This window comes from Diorhabda carinulata, chromosome 4, assembly GCF_026250575.1.
Source record: "Diorhabda carinulata isolate Delta chromosome 4, icDioCari1.1, whole genome shotgun sequence".
In the NCBI taxonomy this organism is placed as follows: Eukaryota; Metazoa; Arthropoda; class Insecta; order Coleoptera; family Chrysomelidae; genus Diorhabda; species Diorhabda carinulata.
The window spans coordinates 7,360,455-7,378,030 of NC_079463.1; the positions used below are offsets into that span (position 1 = coordinate 7,360,455).

The window sequence follows — 17,576 nt, forward strand, 5'->3', positions numbered from 1 at the left end:
TCTGTAGCCGATTCCACGGACGGGCTCAGATGCTAAGAAAATTGTTGTATTTACAGTCATTGTAGAACTACATGTTCTAACCAAGCCAATCAAGCAATCATTCGTTCTGTCACTGTCATATTGTTGTTAGGAACAAGCTGGCGAAATGGATCTGCTATTTCACTATCCTCCATCTTAGTGTATTTCTGAACCCATTGGAGGGAAACATAATTGGAGTTATGGAATTTTAGGAATTGGAATAAAAATACTTATAGAACAATGACCGTTTTTTTATTAAATCAAACGTCTAATATATTTACATACAATCATAAATATTGGAGGGTATAACAGTTCATTCATTAACACAAAAATAAATCTGTAAATAGTCCGGTCAAATTAGACTAAACATTAAGAGTAAAGCTACATAAATTTTCACCAAGAAGAAGATATGATTAAATATGAAATTTGAAAGGTCCCCATCACTCCCGTGTATGGAAAAAATTTTATTCAAGGTCAAAGGTAAAAAAAAATGAGTTTTTCATGATTGTTAGTAAAACGGTAAGTTATATCATAAAAATACCTCAAATTTTCCAAGTCTCAAATTATGCTAGCTTACCCGAATAGAAAATGGAGATATTAAACATCAAGATCTAATTTGATTTTTTGAAAACGAAGTAGTTTTCCAAGAGTTAGAGCAGTTTCTATGTGCGCCTGGAACGTAAATTGGCTTGAATTCGCACTGGCGGGAATTCGCGAGCAGATGCTCTTGAAGGATATTTATCAGAAATAGTGGCTCCAATGAAAAAATGACTGGAGACCTTTTTTTGTAGAAAATTATGCATCAGCCCATATTGGAATGCCATAAGTGAGTACAAAGGTTACAATGGATGAAAGTAGTTTCTTCTTTTTCTGTTTTAAACCTCCTACGTTGGGCATTAGTGGTGCTAAGACTGTTCTGATCATCGCCGCTTTGTCGCTAACGCGTTTGGTGTGATTATATCTTATAAAGCTCAGAGTGTCGTATACAATGATCTAGTGTGTCCCCTTCTTTTGCTGCAGTATTGGATATGCTCAGTGTTTACAGCTGATCTATTACCAAGTTCAAGTGTGGCTTGGTTATCAGCTAGATCCTACAGACTGGGGTTGGAAGTTGGTCAACAATACATTAGAAGCGGTTCAAACTTTAATCATACCTACGCCGGAAAAACTGCTGAACACAATTTTTTCAACTGCAAAAAGTTATGCAGTGCTAAATGTGGTTGCAAAAAGTTCTTTTCTCTGGCATGTACACCTTGTCAAGACCGATCGTGCTCTAATATTGCATCACCAACAGTTGAGGATCCGGTTGATTCCAAAGAATGCGACATGCGATACATCGCTATGGACGCAATTTCCATGCATATAGGTGAAGAAGAAGAAGAATCTGACGGATGATTTAATTGTTTTTGTTTTGTTTCCATTATCACAACAGACCCGTAGAATAGGCCTACTGAGGAAACCACGTTAAAAAAACGCGGTAAGTACACTACCTCATAGGTGGAGCGGAAACATTTGCATTTATGACGATTACAACTTTTTGAAGCATTATATATCAGAAACGGTGGCTCGTAGGAAAAAAATATTGATACGATTTTTGTAGATGATTTTATGATCTACAATTTTTGTTAAAGGTATTTTTATAATAAAACTTAAAATTTTTCTGAAAATCGCGAAAAACTTATTTTTTTACCTTTAACTTTGAGTACAATTTTTTCCTTACACGGGAACGATGTGGAACTTTCAAATTTTATTTTTAATTATATTTGGAACTATTTTACTGATTTTTAGCTTGTTGGGAATTTATGTAACTTCGAATGTCTAAATTGACCGGACTAAAATATATACATTTATTTTATCTTTAAAGGCACTTATTTGGTATAGATAAAACACTATGTACATTATTTAGAAACAAAAAACACATCAAAAAAATGAAATCTAAGAAATTAAGTTATACACAAAGAGGTATTCCACTTCATACTTTTGGTATACCTCCTTTTCCAAAATTATAATCTGGCTTCAGAAGATTTAAATATTTTCAGATCTATATTTTTATGTGGATGTATCGATAGAAGGGGAAATTTGAAATAATTGTTGGTAATAAATTTTTGTTATATTCTGTTACACAACTCACAATTTCTGTTGAATAATTTTTTTGTTGTCTCTGCTTTTTTGATATTAAATTGATAATTTGTTGAAAGTGAACACAACTACCACCAATTTCCTGTTTGTGTGAACATCAACTTGAAAGGTCTGTCAAGTAAGAGTTCCGGGATCACAGAAAAATACTTCCAATCACTGTGCTGTAATGTTTTTACCTTAAAAAGAAGTTCTTTGTACTTTTCAAGCAAAGTGCAACTCTTTTCGAGGTTTCAGAAAATCACGTTTTATAGTGAGGATGCGAGAATGATAGTTCTGAAGACTGTGCCGTGTAGTAATCAATTCTGTATAGTGTCTAAACTAACCTAACCTCACCTAGGTTAGTTGAGGTTAGGTTAGGCGATTAGTTTTACTAATGAGACTGTTAGCATTCTGGCAGCACTACATCACACCAGAACTGAACACTACTCGAGTCTTCAGAACTTTCTTTCTTGCACTTTCACCATAAAATGTGATTTTCCACTTCCCATTTTAAGGCAATGAATATGAGCTTTTAAAGAGAGCATTTGGATTAAAAAGTACAAAGAACTTCTTTATACGATAAAAAAATTACATCACAGTGATGGGAACTATTGACTTAATGCATTTATTTGAATTGAAACTCGGTAACTTTTTGTTCGTACAGAGATTTTTAGGAGTACTAGAAATTACTCAAAGAATATTTTCTATCTTACTTACAAACGAAGTTATGAATATTTTTGGCAAAATGAGAAATAACTTAATATCTAGTATTATTATTTTTAATTTAGGTATTTGGAGAATTCCAAAAAGCGGCGGCTTTTTTGAAGCTGTCACTTTTTGGTTTATCTTTCGTATTCAACGCGGGTGATTTCGGTAGGGAAATAGATTGATCAAGCTCAATTTTTCCATGTTTACCAACATAGTAATCGTTATTTTGTTCTTTAGCTATAATAGCCTGTGTTTTTTTCAATACGGCTGGTGAAGGGCTTCTATATCGTACCGTTGGTAAACCGGCCGATAAATTGTTAACTTTGTCGTTGTTAGTGAATTTTTCTTTCATTTGTTCTACTCTAGATCTACGAGGGGTATGACTTTTATCTGAAAATTTAACTGCGATTCCGTTGTCATAGGTAGAGGCTGATGGGACATTGTCGGTCGTATCGGGTTGATCGAATTTTTTTATCGTACCCGCTACGGTTCTAGAGGTATATATTGGAAGTCGTTTTAAGCTGCTCGACGCATTTTGGGTTTTGGCTGTAAAATTAAAAAAAGTAAAAATTAATAAAACAATCTAAATCATCAAAAAATTAAAAATAAGAGGATATTCTTTGCCTGATGATACATTTTGGAAAAATTTGTTTTCATAATAATTTACTAATAGCAATAACAAATTTATACAGCGTGTTCATAAAGTAATATTTCGATTTCTATTAGGTTTACAAAAAAAAGTGGATAAAAGTTTTTCCACGCGATTCAAAAAGTAATTAACATGAAAATAGAATTGATAATAAAACTAAATGTCTTTAAATTGAACGTCTATTGAAAAAAATTACAAAAAAAATAAATAGGCTACAGTATTAAATGTTGCGTTTTTAATAAAATCTAAAAGTTCAAATTCAATATTTTATAACTCGACTTGTATAGTTAGGATTAGAACGGCTAGGAACCAACTGGATCTGGAGCAAAATCTCAAAAAAGTATGTGAGAACAAACTCGATGTGTACTAATCGTATTGCCCCATACGAAAAAGCAAATAAAGCAGCGATACTCCTTAATGGAATGACAATCTGTCCAGATCTGAGACATGACACCCCTTCAATAGAGAAAGGTGTTTCGGAAACTGACAGAGCTATACTAGGAAAATCACCGGCACTAGGAAAACAAAGCGGCAAAGATTTTCAAAATTTTTGCGAGGGTACTGACCAGCTGCTGCAAGACATCGCAGGGTATTAGTGAATGGTAAAATCAATACAACTATGGCACTAAGAAAACATAGGAAAGCTACGAGAGAAAATGCAGCAATGGCTAAGCACCTGTGTAGCAATGAACTTTTCTGGAACAAACATGAGAAGAAGATAACCACTAAAGCCACGAAAGTCCTTACGGTATGCAGAAATTTCGCAGGCAGGAATTGGGGTTATCACTCAAAAATCCTACTGTGGATTTACACGACAATAGTGAGACCGAAGGTACAAAGACTGAGTCATGAGACTTTTCATATAGTATTGGAAAGCGTAGCGAAAATAACGTCACTCAGAATGTTCAGAGACGGAATTAACAAGGAAAAACCATTCTCAAAAAATTATCAACTCTGGGATATGCCTCAGAGATAATCTTGAAAAAGTTTAGCTTTGGAAAAAATCTACCTCGCATCAAAACTGTTCAAGCAAATGGGATCGAAAACCACACAAGAAATGAACAAAAATGTCTTCAAATGATATACGAATGACTCCAAAACAGCAGACTGATCTGGAATACAGGTTTACAGGCCTAGAACCAATCACTATGAAAGCCTGGGCAATACATCAAGTATTTATTAGTGAGAAATATATGCAATTGAAAAATGTGTGCAGTTAAATATAGAAAAGAATTAACGCAAACTTGAAATAATCAACTTGTTGGATACCCAGCAGCCATTAGAGCTCTAAGCTCCAAAGACGGTTTTATCGGCCGGAAAAGTGATGGCAATTGTTTTTTGGGATAATCATGGGATTGTGTTCATCCACTATCTTCAGAAAGGTAAATCAATAACAGGAAAATATTACGCATCTGATAAAGTAGAGGGAGAAATTGCAAAAAGCGACCGCATTTTAGGAAAAAGAAAGTGCTTTTCTATAAGGATAACGAATTGCATTTTGAACCGGCTGATCATCCACAGTATTTACCAGATTTGCTCTTTCTGCTTCCTAACCTTGAAATTACATTTGCAAAAGAAACATTTTTATCAGACGAAGACATTCGTAAGCACCTAGTGAGGATTTCATGACAATTGTTAAAAACCGTTAGAGCATCGCTGGACTAATTGAACAAAATGATTATAGAAAAAAAATTCTTGTATGTTTTAAGCTGAGTTCCGTTTTAAAAAAATTGAACTTCTTTTCAACCAGGAATAAAACTAAAATTTTGCTTATGAATTGTTTTAGTCCTTCAATTTATTGTTATACGTTGGAAAGGAAATAAGTAATAAAAATCGAAATAGAAAATTAATAGATTGTATCCAAGAGTAAATCCAAAGTTCCTCTCTGATTTGTTGGTATACAACAAAAAAGAAATAATAGAAAATGAAAAACAAAATCAATAGAGTTAAACTCAAGTAACAATACTCAGCTGCAAAGCTTCGAAAATCTGACTTACCTTTAATCGATGTCTGGTTAGTTAAATTCTCAATTTTCTTATTCAATCTAAAACTTGTAATCGGTTTTTTAATCTCTGAATCACTTCCTTCTTTATCACAATCGTCTGTTTCTCTTATACTTTCGACTTTCTCATTATCGAATTTATTTTTGTAATTTTTAATAATTAACATTTTCGATGAACTATAAACTTGTTCATCGGTGTCACTTTCATTTTCTTCGTTGATGCAAAGTTTTTTACTTAAACGTGGTGTAGAACTAGAACTAGTAAGAAAACTCGAACAATCACTTATACCACTATCACTTCGATCACTACATGATCTCGATTTTACAGCCTTACTACTTTCGTTTTTAAGATCTTCGATTGTCTTCAAAGGAAAACATATATCCTTCGAAAATTCTATATTTCCTTCGATAGTCTCCTGATTATCTATTGAAATTTTATCAGTAATTTCTATTAATTCGTTTTCATGACAATTCTCCTCTTTACTTTCTTCTCGGATTAACTGATTAATTTTCGTTAGATAATCTTCAGCTTCACTTTCGAAAGTATTTTTTTCGATACTATTAATATTGCTATCTTCTTCGTTTACGCTTGACATTCGAGGTATGGAATTTCCCGAAATCGATGATCTGGGGGTGTTAGGCGTAGAGTTAGCAGAATTCCTTCTACTAGCGGATAGAGTTGCCATTCTGCCAAGAGCTCTGATAGCATTGCCAGTCTTCTAAGCAAAAAAAAACGAAAACCATGCAACAAATACACACAAAATTGCAAAAATAAAACTGCATGCAAACAAACTGAATTGTCAATAAAATATTCTTATTTAAAGCTATAATTGGTATCGCCTGTTTTGTTTTATCCATTCTCTCGTATGTTTATATAATAAATAGTTCGAAAATTATGAAATTTGTGTATTATCAAGACATTGGAAACAAAAGTATAGAGCAGCCGTGGAGAACAAGAAAAATATGTGAAATTGAAATGGAAGACACAGTTAATCAACGACGGTACAAACACTAGTTGGTTTAATCGCTTTAATAGAGGAGATTTGACGCTTGAAGATCGTTCACGTTCAGTTTATTCACCTGCGTGAGAAATTGAGGTTACCTTGGAGCAGTAAAAAACCAAGCTAGTATCAAAACTCGCCGATTATCGAACTTCCTTGGACCTTTTAAAGATACCATACATCGCTATTTAACTTTTTCAGCCTTGATGGTCATACATATGTAACCGTCATATATTTATAATCGTAATTCTCTACGAAATCCACATTTACACAAATGTACTAAGTACATTTGTACTTAGTACATCTTAGTACACAAAGTACTAAGAATACGTGATTTTAAATACCGAGAAACCGGACTCGTTGCGCCATCTCTTAAAAACTAGTCTAAAAAATGGTTGTCTAAATGGACATTAATGTTACCATCACATCTCAAGGGTAATTTAGCAAAGTAAGCAAATGTGTACATCAGGTCTTTGGAAGAGACTGGAATCGTACTTAGCTTTTGACCGACAAGGAGTTGTATTGGAAAATTGAAAATGTCTTTCAGGAGCTAGAGAGTGGAGATAAATCTTAATAAATATTCTGAAAGTGAAGATGAATTAGATTTATAGGAACGTTACACTAAGTCACGTGAAAATCAAGGCAATATGGAAGATCCCAATACAGAAGAACATAATTTGGAAGCAGATCAAGAGTATTACATAGATGCAGATGCAGATTTTGAAGTTATGGTACAAGAACGGAAAGCAGAACTGAAAAAAAAAAACGATAAAGACGTAAGGAAGATGGAAAAGAAAGTCAGTAACTATGAAAGGAAAGCAGCTTATTTTACCTGTCCACCTATTGAAGTATAAAATGTAATAAACGAAATAGATGAGCCTGCTAACTCACCCGATCCATATTTACTTTTCAAGAAATATATATAAGACGATATTTCTGAACTAATGGCAGGAAGTACAAATCTATTTTCTATGAAAGAAAATGGCCTTAGTGTCAACCCCACTGCTAACGAATTAACGTTATGCTTATGGGAATATTAAAGTTTCTAGGTCGCGTCTTTACTGGAATTCCCGCACAGGTATATCATCTATATATGACACTATGTCAAGAACTCGAAAAATTAAGAAATTTTCTGCATTTAGTAACCAAGAAATTTAATAACTATGATAGATTGTGGAAAGTACATCCACTCTTGTATGTAGTTCGTGATCGTTGTAAGGCTTTGCATCGCCTTTAAAGAAGATTCCTTTCGAAATGATACAGATACGTCAACGTTTCACAACTTTCGATTGCAGCCAGAACGACTAGGATAGTTTATCTAACAATAAAATATAGCGATATGCGACAAAGCTTGAAATATCTTTAATAACGTATATCCTAACCGAAAAGCAATTGTTGTTAAGAACATACATATGACTTCCACCGGTAATTACCGCGAAATAATTGGGGTTATATAAAAAATTCGAATATTTTATTGTCATAGATGTAGTAAACAATAAATAATTTAGTTCAATACTGATTTTGTGTCATTAATAGTTTTATCTTTCTAAATACTACACTTCAAGAAGCTTAAGTGGATACAGAAAATCATTTCTTTACCCTCATTACCCAACAAGAGATATTAAGATAATTAAATAGGAATTTTCAAACGAGTTCAGGATATAAGATTAACTAATGAACTTGTTTTTTACTACGACGTAGTTCTTGACGTCAACATTTACTAACAGACATCTAATAAGCTTAAGTTAAAATTACAGAATCTATCTTTATTTTCTTTCTAAATTAAGATGTGCTATAGGAAACATTACAGTTTACAAATAAGAGAGGCTATAATTTCAGGTTGAGTGTTACTTTTTTCAGTTAATTCTTTTGTAAACTAGTTTATATGCAAATTAATAGTTTATTGAACGAACACAGAGTTTAAAGTAACATGAGTGATCCCCAGAAGTCACAATAAATAAACAAAACCTAACCGAAAGCATCACTAATTATTGCTTCTAAACAAACTGCTATAATTGAAACTAATCCTAAAATCAACAATTAATCGCCAGTTAATAAACTTCATATTAAGTAACAGAACCGAAACTTCCACAGAACCCTGTCTATATAATATTTATCTCCTACCTACTAAACACACTTAGAATGTTCAGAGCTGGAATCGCCAAAGAAAAACCGTCTCTAAATAATGACTAATCCTGGGACATGCCTTAGGATGATGCATCGAAATGCATACCTCTGAGAAAAAATTTACTCCAGTTCTAAGCTGTAGAAGTAAGTGGAATCAAAACATCATACAAGAAATGACCGGAAATGTCATTAAATGGTGTACGGACAGATCTAAAGCGGCAGACGGAACTGGAATAGAAATGTAGAACCAAACACTCTCAAAGGTTGGACAACATACCAAGCATTTTTCAAGCAGAAATTTATGCAATTAAAAAATAAAAGACTCTCCTGAGAAACTATAACCAAGATCTGCTGAATGTATCAACCTAAGTAAGAACATAGTACGAATACTAACAGGAGCCCTATCAGGGCACTCTCGCCTCAATGCACACCTGAAGACGGTACACTTAGCAGATAATGCGGTGTGCAGCTTTTGTTGCACGGAGGACGAAACCTCTATCCATATTCATTACTGAACTTCAGAGCACTACACCTGGGAGCGTATGAAATGGAAGACGAAGATCTCTGATTCGATTGAATTAAAGTTGTGGATAAATCTATAAAAATGTATCTACTCATAATGTATCAGTTAGTAATCAATACATAAATCAAAATCGGTATTGAACTTAATATAATAACATAACAGAACAAAAAGGAAACTGTGTACTTACTTGCCATTTACGACGAATTATGAATTTCTTCAGCTTGTCTGTACACAAAATGACAGTCTGTTGATGTGTTTCCGGATCGAGCCATATATGTTTTAAGCATTGTTCGGCAGACAAGCGATCTCTGTAATATAACACTAATAATTAGAAACTATGAATGGCTTTGATGCTATGTTTACTTTAACTTTTGTTTTCGATAATAACTAAACAGTTAAGGATTTTCATACAACTGGCAACGCTGTCGAAAAAGATTGAAACGAAGCATGTTCGTGCTTCAGATAGTTGTGACTGTCTTATGATAACACGTGCTCGTCGAGTAGAAGCGTTTTCAGAATCAATAACCGATACAAGTTCACGCTTCAAGAGTTAAGTCGTATCTACGTACGAACTATGTTTACAGAATTTCAACAATAATTTACGAACTCGTCGTTATCAAATCGTTCAACAGTGTGGAAGACGTACCAGAAATTCTTAAAAACGGGCTCTGTTGTCGACGAGTAGTACCTCGGATGCAGTCAATTTGATCCGCAGTTCCAGCATTCTATTTTATGGTGGAATAAAGCAGCTTTCAAGCTGAATGGTGCGGTCAATCGTCACAAATGCGTGTACTGGAACGACTAGAATCCTCACGTCTTTATTAAAGAAGAATTAAACCTGTTTGCATGGGCAAACGGACAATGATCGAGCACTCGCGAACATCCGTCATTTCATGTAGGACCTACCTCTCCGTTGACAAATATTGTCGTAAATGCATTGATCAAGTTGGACATCTATTTGAACACTTGCAGTAACCTTTTTTCGAATCCCTTTCGTAATTTCTTTTAATAAATTCATTTTGACGCTGCATTTTTTCTTTTAATACAAATTTGTTGCCTGATTTATGGCGACCTTCTGCGTCGTCAATAATTAAACAAAGACAAATTGATAAGGATAGAGCAAATCAATTTTACTTTTCATAGAATTAGAGACTAGTCTTAAGGTACGACATGCTTAAATTGAGGGGTAGGAATTTTCACATATGAAAATCGATTTGACATTACCTATGAGACACTTTCTATTACTCATGATTCCATTATAAAGATCGCATGCAAATTTAATCCTTTGCAAAATCATTTAATAAAACGTTTTATAATATTAGTATCTATAGAACCCGAGATAGGTCTCAGTGAGTATGAATCTTTCTGGTCGGGCTTCAAAATAGCTAATAGTCTTTATTCTTAAAAGTACTGTTAGAAATTATTCTTTATATGTACTTACTCTTTTCTTTTCACTAATAAAGCTCCAATAAAATCCCTCGCATTTTGAGATACCGTATTGAAAGCTTCGTCTTCGAAATCATAGTCGGCACGTGTGATATTTGTAAACGTTTCAGAGTCGTTGTCACCCATAAACGGGGAAAGTCCCGATAATCTATGAAAAACAAAGATGAAGCTAATCGAAATTTTTTAAACAAAAGAAAGTATAATAATTAAATATCCTCAAAGGAAAATTTCTTCTTCTACTACATACATTTCTTCAAAAATGGTTTCAAATTTTCCTAAAGTACCATACATTGTTCTTTTAAGAGCAGTTTATGGTTCTATTTATTTAGAGGGTGTACTCAGAGTGTCTTCTTCCAAAGCAATCAAAGGAAAAGTGTGTTTTTAACAAGAAAAGTTTTGAACAATAATACTAATAGAAAAAGACGATACTTACAGTACATAACATATTACTCCAATAGACCACATGTCAGATTCAACTCCTATTGGTTCGTAACCGATTATTTCGGGTGGTATGAATTCCGGCGTGCCGAATAATACCCTTATTGGTTGCTTAGGATCGATTTTCTGAGCTAATCCAAAATCAATTATCTTTATCTCATGAGAAGTTCTTGTATGACACATAATATTTTCGGGTTTCAGATCTAAATGAACGATGTTTTGCGAATGCATATAGGCTACACCTTCGCATATTTGTCTCATAAATAAAATGCAGTCTTTTTCTGTAAGCGTGAAGTCGTCCGCCACCACTCTCTCAAAAAGCTCACCACCGGATATGCTAGAAAAAAATAAGCTTTTTAAGAGTGTTTACTAATTTTCGTAGTTGGAAAATAAATTTATTTACAATTAAGTGGTTTTCAAACATTTACCTTGCGTTTATATTAAAGCTAATATTCGATAAAGAAGCATCTAGATTGAAACTTTGTCATTCTGAATTCCAGACGGTTGCCAATATTATAAAAAGCTTTAGAAGAGAAAAAGAGAAAGTCAATTTTCTAGGCATTTGTCTATTTCTAGTCTTGACACTTTCACTGATCAAGAAAATCTTAGCAACCAATCACAAACCTCTTCTCAGTATTCGCACTTATTCCCTGAGCTCAGGATCAATAAAGCAAACATTAGTAACCAAATAAAACCTTTTCCTAGTATTCGAACTAATTCTCTGAACTCATGAATCATTTAAGTAAACCTTAGCCATTCAACAAAAACCTCTTTTTAGTCTTCGAATTATTTTTCTGAGCTCAGGTATCATTGAAGCAAACATTAGAAGCCCAAGACAAATTTCTTGTTAGTCTTCCAATTATTTATCTGGACTCGGGCATCATTCAAGAAAACCTTAGTTACAAAATACAAACCTCTTCTTAGTTTTCGAACTAGTTAATTTCAGAACGGAAATTCTTAAAATAACATATCTCAATTTAGAGACTGCCAACAAAGGCAAAAAATTTCCACTATGATTGGACTTGGGCACTGATCGACCAAGCCTTGATGAACCAAAATACAAAACTAATTGTCTCCATTCAAAAATTATTCAACTAAATAGAACTCGACTTCCAGGTTCAACAGTTCTGAATTAAGATGAGATTTGTGTTCAATTGACAGATAAGTTATTTTTCTCAATACATATTTAATTGAAATGATTGAAGTTCATTGGTTTGTCTAAGTATACATTTCGTATCTTTCTTGGTTTCATTTTCAATTGAAAATATAGTCCGCATATATTGGACTAGGTCAAATTGTTGTTTTAAATCTTACTGATTCTTTAGTTCTCATCTTTCAAATATTGTGTAAGTCTCAAACCCTATATTTCTATTTTAATATTACTAAAAATGTCTTGTTGGTTCTAATTTCATCGGTAATACTTTGCAGTCCCTTTGGTCGCCCTCGTTCTAGCCCATGCAGAAGTGGAGAATCCCCCAGGGGGGCGTGTAGAAATACTTAATAGAATTATTTCTTTATTATCAATATGTCAAAATAATTATCTAATTGGTTCTTTTCTTTTTTTAAGGAAACATCTGTTTTCTTCCTTTTCCCCAAATCAATCAATTAGTTCTATTCCGAAATAAGTATTAGTTTTTTTCCTCTACTTTTTGTGACTATATTATGATAACGAAGTATATATACTTCGTGGTATGATTTAGAGAATGAGAGCTGGTGTGTATTCAAGGTAACTGATCATCAATAAGTTCCATAGATTAAAATCTGGATGTGACATCCTGCAAAAGGAAATTTGCTAAATAGAGAAGGTTGTTAGACTCTTAAAGGAAAGTGGTGGAGTGAACAGGAAAATAATAATCTACACAAATAGCCAGGTAGCTTTAAAATCATTAATCAAAAACAACAAAATAATAAGAAGTATGAGCTGACGCAAAGTACTCTCTTAGATTTGTGACACTAAAGTAAGCCTTTGCTGATTACCTCTACACTATGATCATTGAAGATGATACAAGAAAATAATGAGATTCACAAAACACACAGTCCACAAGACCAGTGGTCATTGGCCCAAGTAAGCAATAAAAGGGAAAAAAGTGGACGGATTGTAATGTAGTTGATTAAATTTGTAAGAATAATCTCATAATACGCCTACTTAAAAAATTATCACTTACTATTCCATGACCATTATCATGTCCCGGGGATTTTCGAAAGCGGCAGCTAATTGTAAAAGTTTTTGGTGTCTGAGGAGATTCATTATATCAATTTCGTCCTGTACCTTATCTCTATCTTTGGAAGTTCTACACTTAATAAATTTAGCGGCCAGTTTTTGATTAGTTTCTTTGTCAATAACTTTATGTACAACTCCATATCGCCCTTTTCCTAATTCTTCCAAGACTTCGTAACGAGTCTTAAATTCAGGACCTGGTTCTACCGACACTATTCTAGGTTTGAAATAACTACACTCATCTGAAACAAAAACAAGATATTAGATCAAATTTAATATAATTTGTGTACACGCTTGGGTGGGAGAAATTTTTTTATTTGCAATAGATAATTCGAAACTTACTGTGCTCTTCTAATTGTACTATATCCGATTCAAGACTAGGTCGACTGTATCCATGTACGTTAATAGCTCGTATCCTGAAAACATACCGTCCTCCCGGCTGTAATCCTCTGACAACATAGCTAAGAGAATGACATTCTTCGACGGCAGTCGTCCAAATATCACTGCCCACCATTGAATATTCTACAGCATATCCATTAACTATTTTACCGCCATCATATGGGGAGCTACTCCAGGTTAAGGTAACGTTATCCGATGATGTTGTTATACAAGGGGTGCCACTTGGAGGATCCGGTGGTCCTGCAATTTAACATAATCATTTTTATGCCAACGGTGGTAATCTTTCAGTTTATGAATAGAAAAAATTGTTCTGAAAGACTGATTAGCTAACCATTTAAACCATCGAAACGAAAAATTCACCAAATTAGAGAGTAATAGCAGTTACTTTAGTACCAATTCTTCTAGGAGAAGTTTTTAGATAATAGGACGTGTCCAAAGGAACTAGGATCCTCACTTAGTTTTAAGTTTAAATTGAGAATGGTTCTAATTAATATTCATTCTATACTTGTATTTCGACTTCTCGGCTGTAATAAATTATTGTTTTTTACAAGTAGAAAATACATTTGAGTTTTCCATAATTCACAACAAAAGTATCAATTTATATTTACAATATGTATTTATAGACGTCTTCAATTGAATATTCATTATTTTTTCGAGGACCTTCTGAATTTACCCCAATTTCTGCATACTATGTGCAGAAGAGTTCTATGTGGTGATTTTAGCATTGTCTTTACTAATGATTGTGCTACTCGAGAGAGTCTAGTAAATGTTTTCTACCCATTTTAGCTGAATATGCACGTGGATTTACCAACTCGAATCACTAAAACAACTTCCTCAATTCTAGATTACATAGTTTTCGACTTCCTACCCCATGATATGAATCAGTAATATAGAGAGAATGTTTTTAAAAATGTTCTTCTCTTCCAATTTTGAAACTTCAAGGAGGCGCCCGTGTAAACTGACTTTTTTTACATATTTTTTAATGGTTAAACTAATTTCTTTTAGTTTCTTCAAGATTTTCCGTTGAAAAATTTATAATAACTTCTGTATAACATTCGATTTTAAACGTTTACAATATCCGGTACGTCTGGCCTTTGCGATGACCATAAATAAATCGCAAGGCGAGTCGTTGGACGTTTGCGAAATCAACTTGAAGTGTCCCTGTTTCGCGCATGGACAATTATACGTCGCGTGTTCGCGCGTCGGAAAAACGTCATCTTTGTTTATTTACGAACCTCAAAAGAAAACAAAAAATACAGTTTATCAGAAAACTTTAAATTGATTAACAGACTATAATAATTGTGTGTGTCTGTCAATATCAAATTGAAGCCTTATAAATAGCCAGTTTTTCAGGACAACTCTGTTTTGTAAGTAAGCAACATCATGTGTAATTAATCGAAAATAATAATAAAACTTCTTTCATGCCGAGAATTTTTTTTTTCATAATAAAAGATTCCTTTTGTTTGTTCTAAGCTTATTTTAAACAAAAGTTTAGATCACTTATTTATCGATTGAGGCAGTACGAAGTCTGCCGGGTTAGCTAGTTCATAAATATTTCGTCTTTGTATCTTTGTACTGACAGAGCTTAAATTTTTTTTGAATATCCTACGTTACACACACAAATAAAATCAACGCCTTTAGATACAGTAATCGTAGAAACACAATTTATATTGATATAGTTTTTAGTGTAGCAATTGATGGAAATTTTGTAATATAAAAATAATTTGAATTCAATTACCTTCAACTGCAACAGAAGCATAGTTGGAATCCTTTCCATGTACATTTGTGACAGACACATCATATTTTCCACTGTCGTCAGCTGTGATGTTCTGTAACAGCAAACAGGAAACACCGTCACCGGATGTTATGCTCGTACATTCGTCATTTTTTAGCTCTCGGCCCTGGAATAAAAATATAGAAACAATTAGTTCATTGTAACGAATAATCAATTTATTTAATAAAAAGTGAAAATATCTGGGATGAGTACAAGAAATCTTGGAATTTGTATCATGATTACGAACCGTCTCGTAAGACAATCACTGTGATTGTATTCCTCTACAAAAATAAAATCATATAGGTATCATATTCTAATTAGAGATTAGGGTTTCTGAAAGTTGTGCCGGGTCTTGATTACTCTTTATTCTGGTGTTTTATTTTATTCTGTCTGTCTTTTGACAAGGGCCAGGTTAATTAAACCTGAAGGCTGAGTTGAGTTAAAAGAAAGAATTTGCGTCTTTAGAAAAGTTATGAGAAGGAACATGTGCAGTTGATATGAAAATTGAAAGTTTCAAGAGGGTCGGATGTATAAATTGTTACCAACTCAATAGTTAGGGTCTCAAGTAAGGTTGTAATCACCTCATATGGCTCCTACGTGTTTTGTTTAATGAATTTTTTTCCAAATAATACAATTTTTATTTGATTTCCTATGACTTGATATATTACAAGTTCTCAGTATTGAAAAATTTTGATCGTTAAAAACGTTAATAACAGTGGAAAAATAATGATTGAGCTCCGGATACCAAATAGAGGATCACGAATGTGGTACAGCAGAAAGAAAATATCTGAATATAAAAAAAGCTTCCGAAAAAGACCAAATAAACATGGAAATGTCAATAAAACGATATTTGTTTTAAATTGGGAATATAATAAGGTCATCCTTTGCAACCGAAGAAATAATCGCAATTTCAAGAAAAGGATTTCTTTTGTTAACCACATATTAGAATTCCAAAACACTTTGGATATGACCTTATTGGCGCTTTTTACTGACTTGGGGGTACATTCCCTAGATGAAGTAAATTTTTTCGATTGTACTTTTATTTCTGGAATATAAACATCCAAACATGCATTACAATTTTTGCAAACAATGATCAACATTATCACTTTGCAGCTAGCTTTTTCATACCCATTTACCTGTTCTGTTGAAATATTTCTGAAGTAGATTATAGATTGTTTCAAGAGTCCTTTTGTCCTTTCAGCCATTTAACAAATATACCTAGAAGATATTTGATACAAGACTTTACATCTCATTGTTCTGCTCTCAAAATACGCAGTCTTCTCGATACAGAGAGTTTCCCAAGATATGAATAACAGTCCTTCGAGGTACCCAAGCCTTTTAATGAAATGGTCACGATAACCGCTGAATAGATGATTTGCTGTTTCCATGGTTTGCTCGCCGAAGCTTAAACTGTCGTCCTCTGCAATGGTTATCGTTTTAGGATAGTATTTGGAAGCACTATGACCTGTACTATTTCTGGAAGAGTTCCAGTAAATATCGGGATCAGACGTTCACCATCATCTGGTTCTAAAAGCATAGCTCAGGACGGAGTACTTTCAGGATAACATTCACGTAACTTTTCCTCGGTTTCTCTAATTGTTTTTACACATAAAAATGATGTACTTAAGGTAGTTTAATCAATGACAAAACTAGTTTTATATTACATAACATCAAAGTCACTACTTTGAATCCTGACCTGTTACCAATATAAAGTTTTTTCACTCAGAGAATGGCGGTCCAATTTGAACGTTGAGATAAAATTTGTTTTTCGAGAATGGAATCGCAAAAAACAGTCATCGCAACCGCAACGAATGTCGAACTAGTTTTGAAAACATCTTTTTAAAATCATCGAATAAAACTTGTTTTACAACCTTAAAATCCTTGCGTTTTCAGTGATGTCTATTAACTTTTTACCACATTTTATTTTACTTTGTTACTGTGTTTTTATTCAGATGGACTTTTCTAGAGAAATTTTTACTATTTTTTAACTTTCTCTCTCTTAATGTCAATATATGATTCAATAAACAAATTGGTGGATGGTCCTCAAATTAATTTAATTTTAATATGAAACTGAATGATTTTTCATTTCATAATCATTTTTATACTACTGTTTTCTCAAATTAGGTTTAAAATGTAAAATATCTTCGATAGCTCA

The 17,576-nt window shown here is 33.3% G+C and overlaps 1 protein-coding gene across 4 annotated transcripts in view; it reads right to left on the minus strand.

Moving 5' to 3' along the window:
* Nucleotides 1–248: 248 nt before the first annotated feature.
* Nucleotides 249–17,576, minus strand: part of LOC130892709 (uncharacterized) — a 137,360-nt gene continuing 120,032 nt past the window's right edge. For 3 of the 4 annotated variants that reach the window (XM_057798263.1, XM_057798266.1, XM_057798265.1), the window contains 8 exons: nucleotides 15,386–15,548; nucleotides 13,591–13,887; nucleotides 13,196–13,490; nucleotides 11,026–11,367; nucleotides 10,588–10,740; nucleotides 9,334–9,454; nucleotides 5,491–6,214; nucleotides 249–3,390 (listed from right to left, as the gene is read on the minus strand). In XM_057798263.1, the coding sequence (XP_057654246.1) occupies nucleotides 2,921–3,390; nucleotides 5,491–6,214; nucleotides 9,334–9,454; nucleotides 10,588–10,740; nucleotides 11,026–11,367; nucleotides 13,196–13,490; nucleotides 13,591–13,887; nucleotides 15,386–15,548 (2,565 nt within the window). In that variant the 3' untranslated portion in view covers nucleotides 249–2,920. The remainder of the gene's footprint in view (nucleotides 3,391–5,490; nucleotides 6,215–9,333; nucleotides 9,455–10,587; nucleotides 10,741–11,025; nucleotides 11,368–13,195; nucleotides 13,491–13,590; nucleotides 13,888–15,385; nucleotides 15,549–17,576) is intronic. The other variant, XM_057798267.1, reaches the window with a different exon arrangement.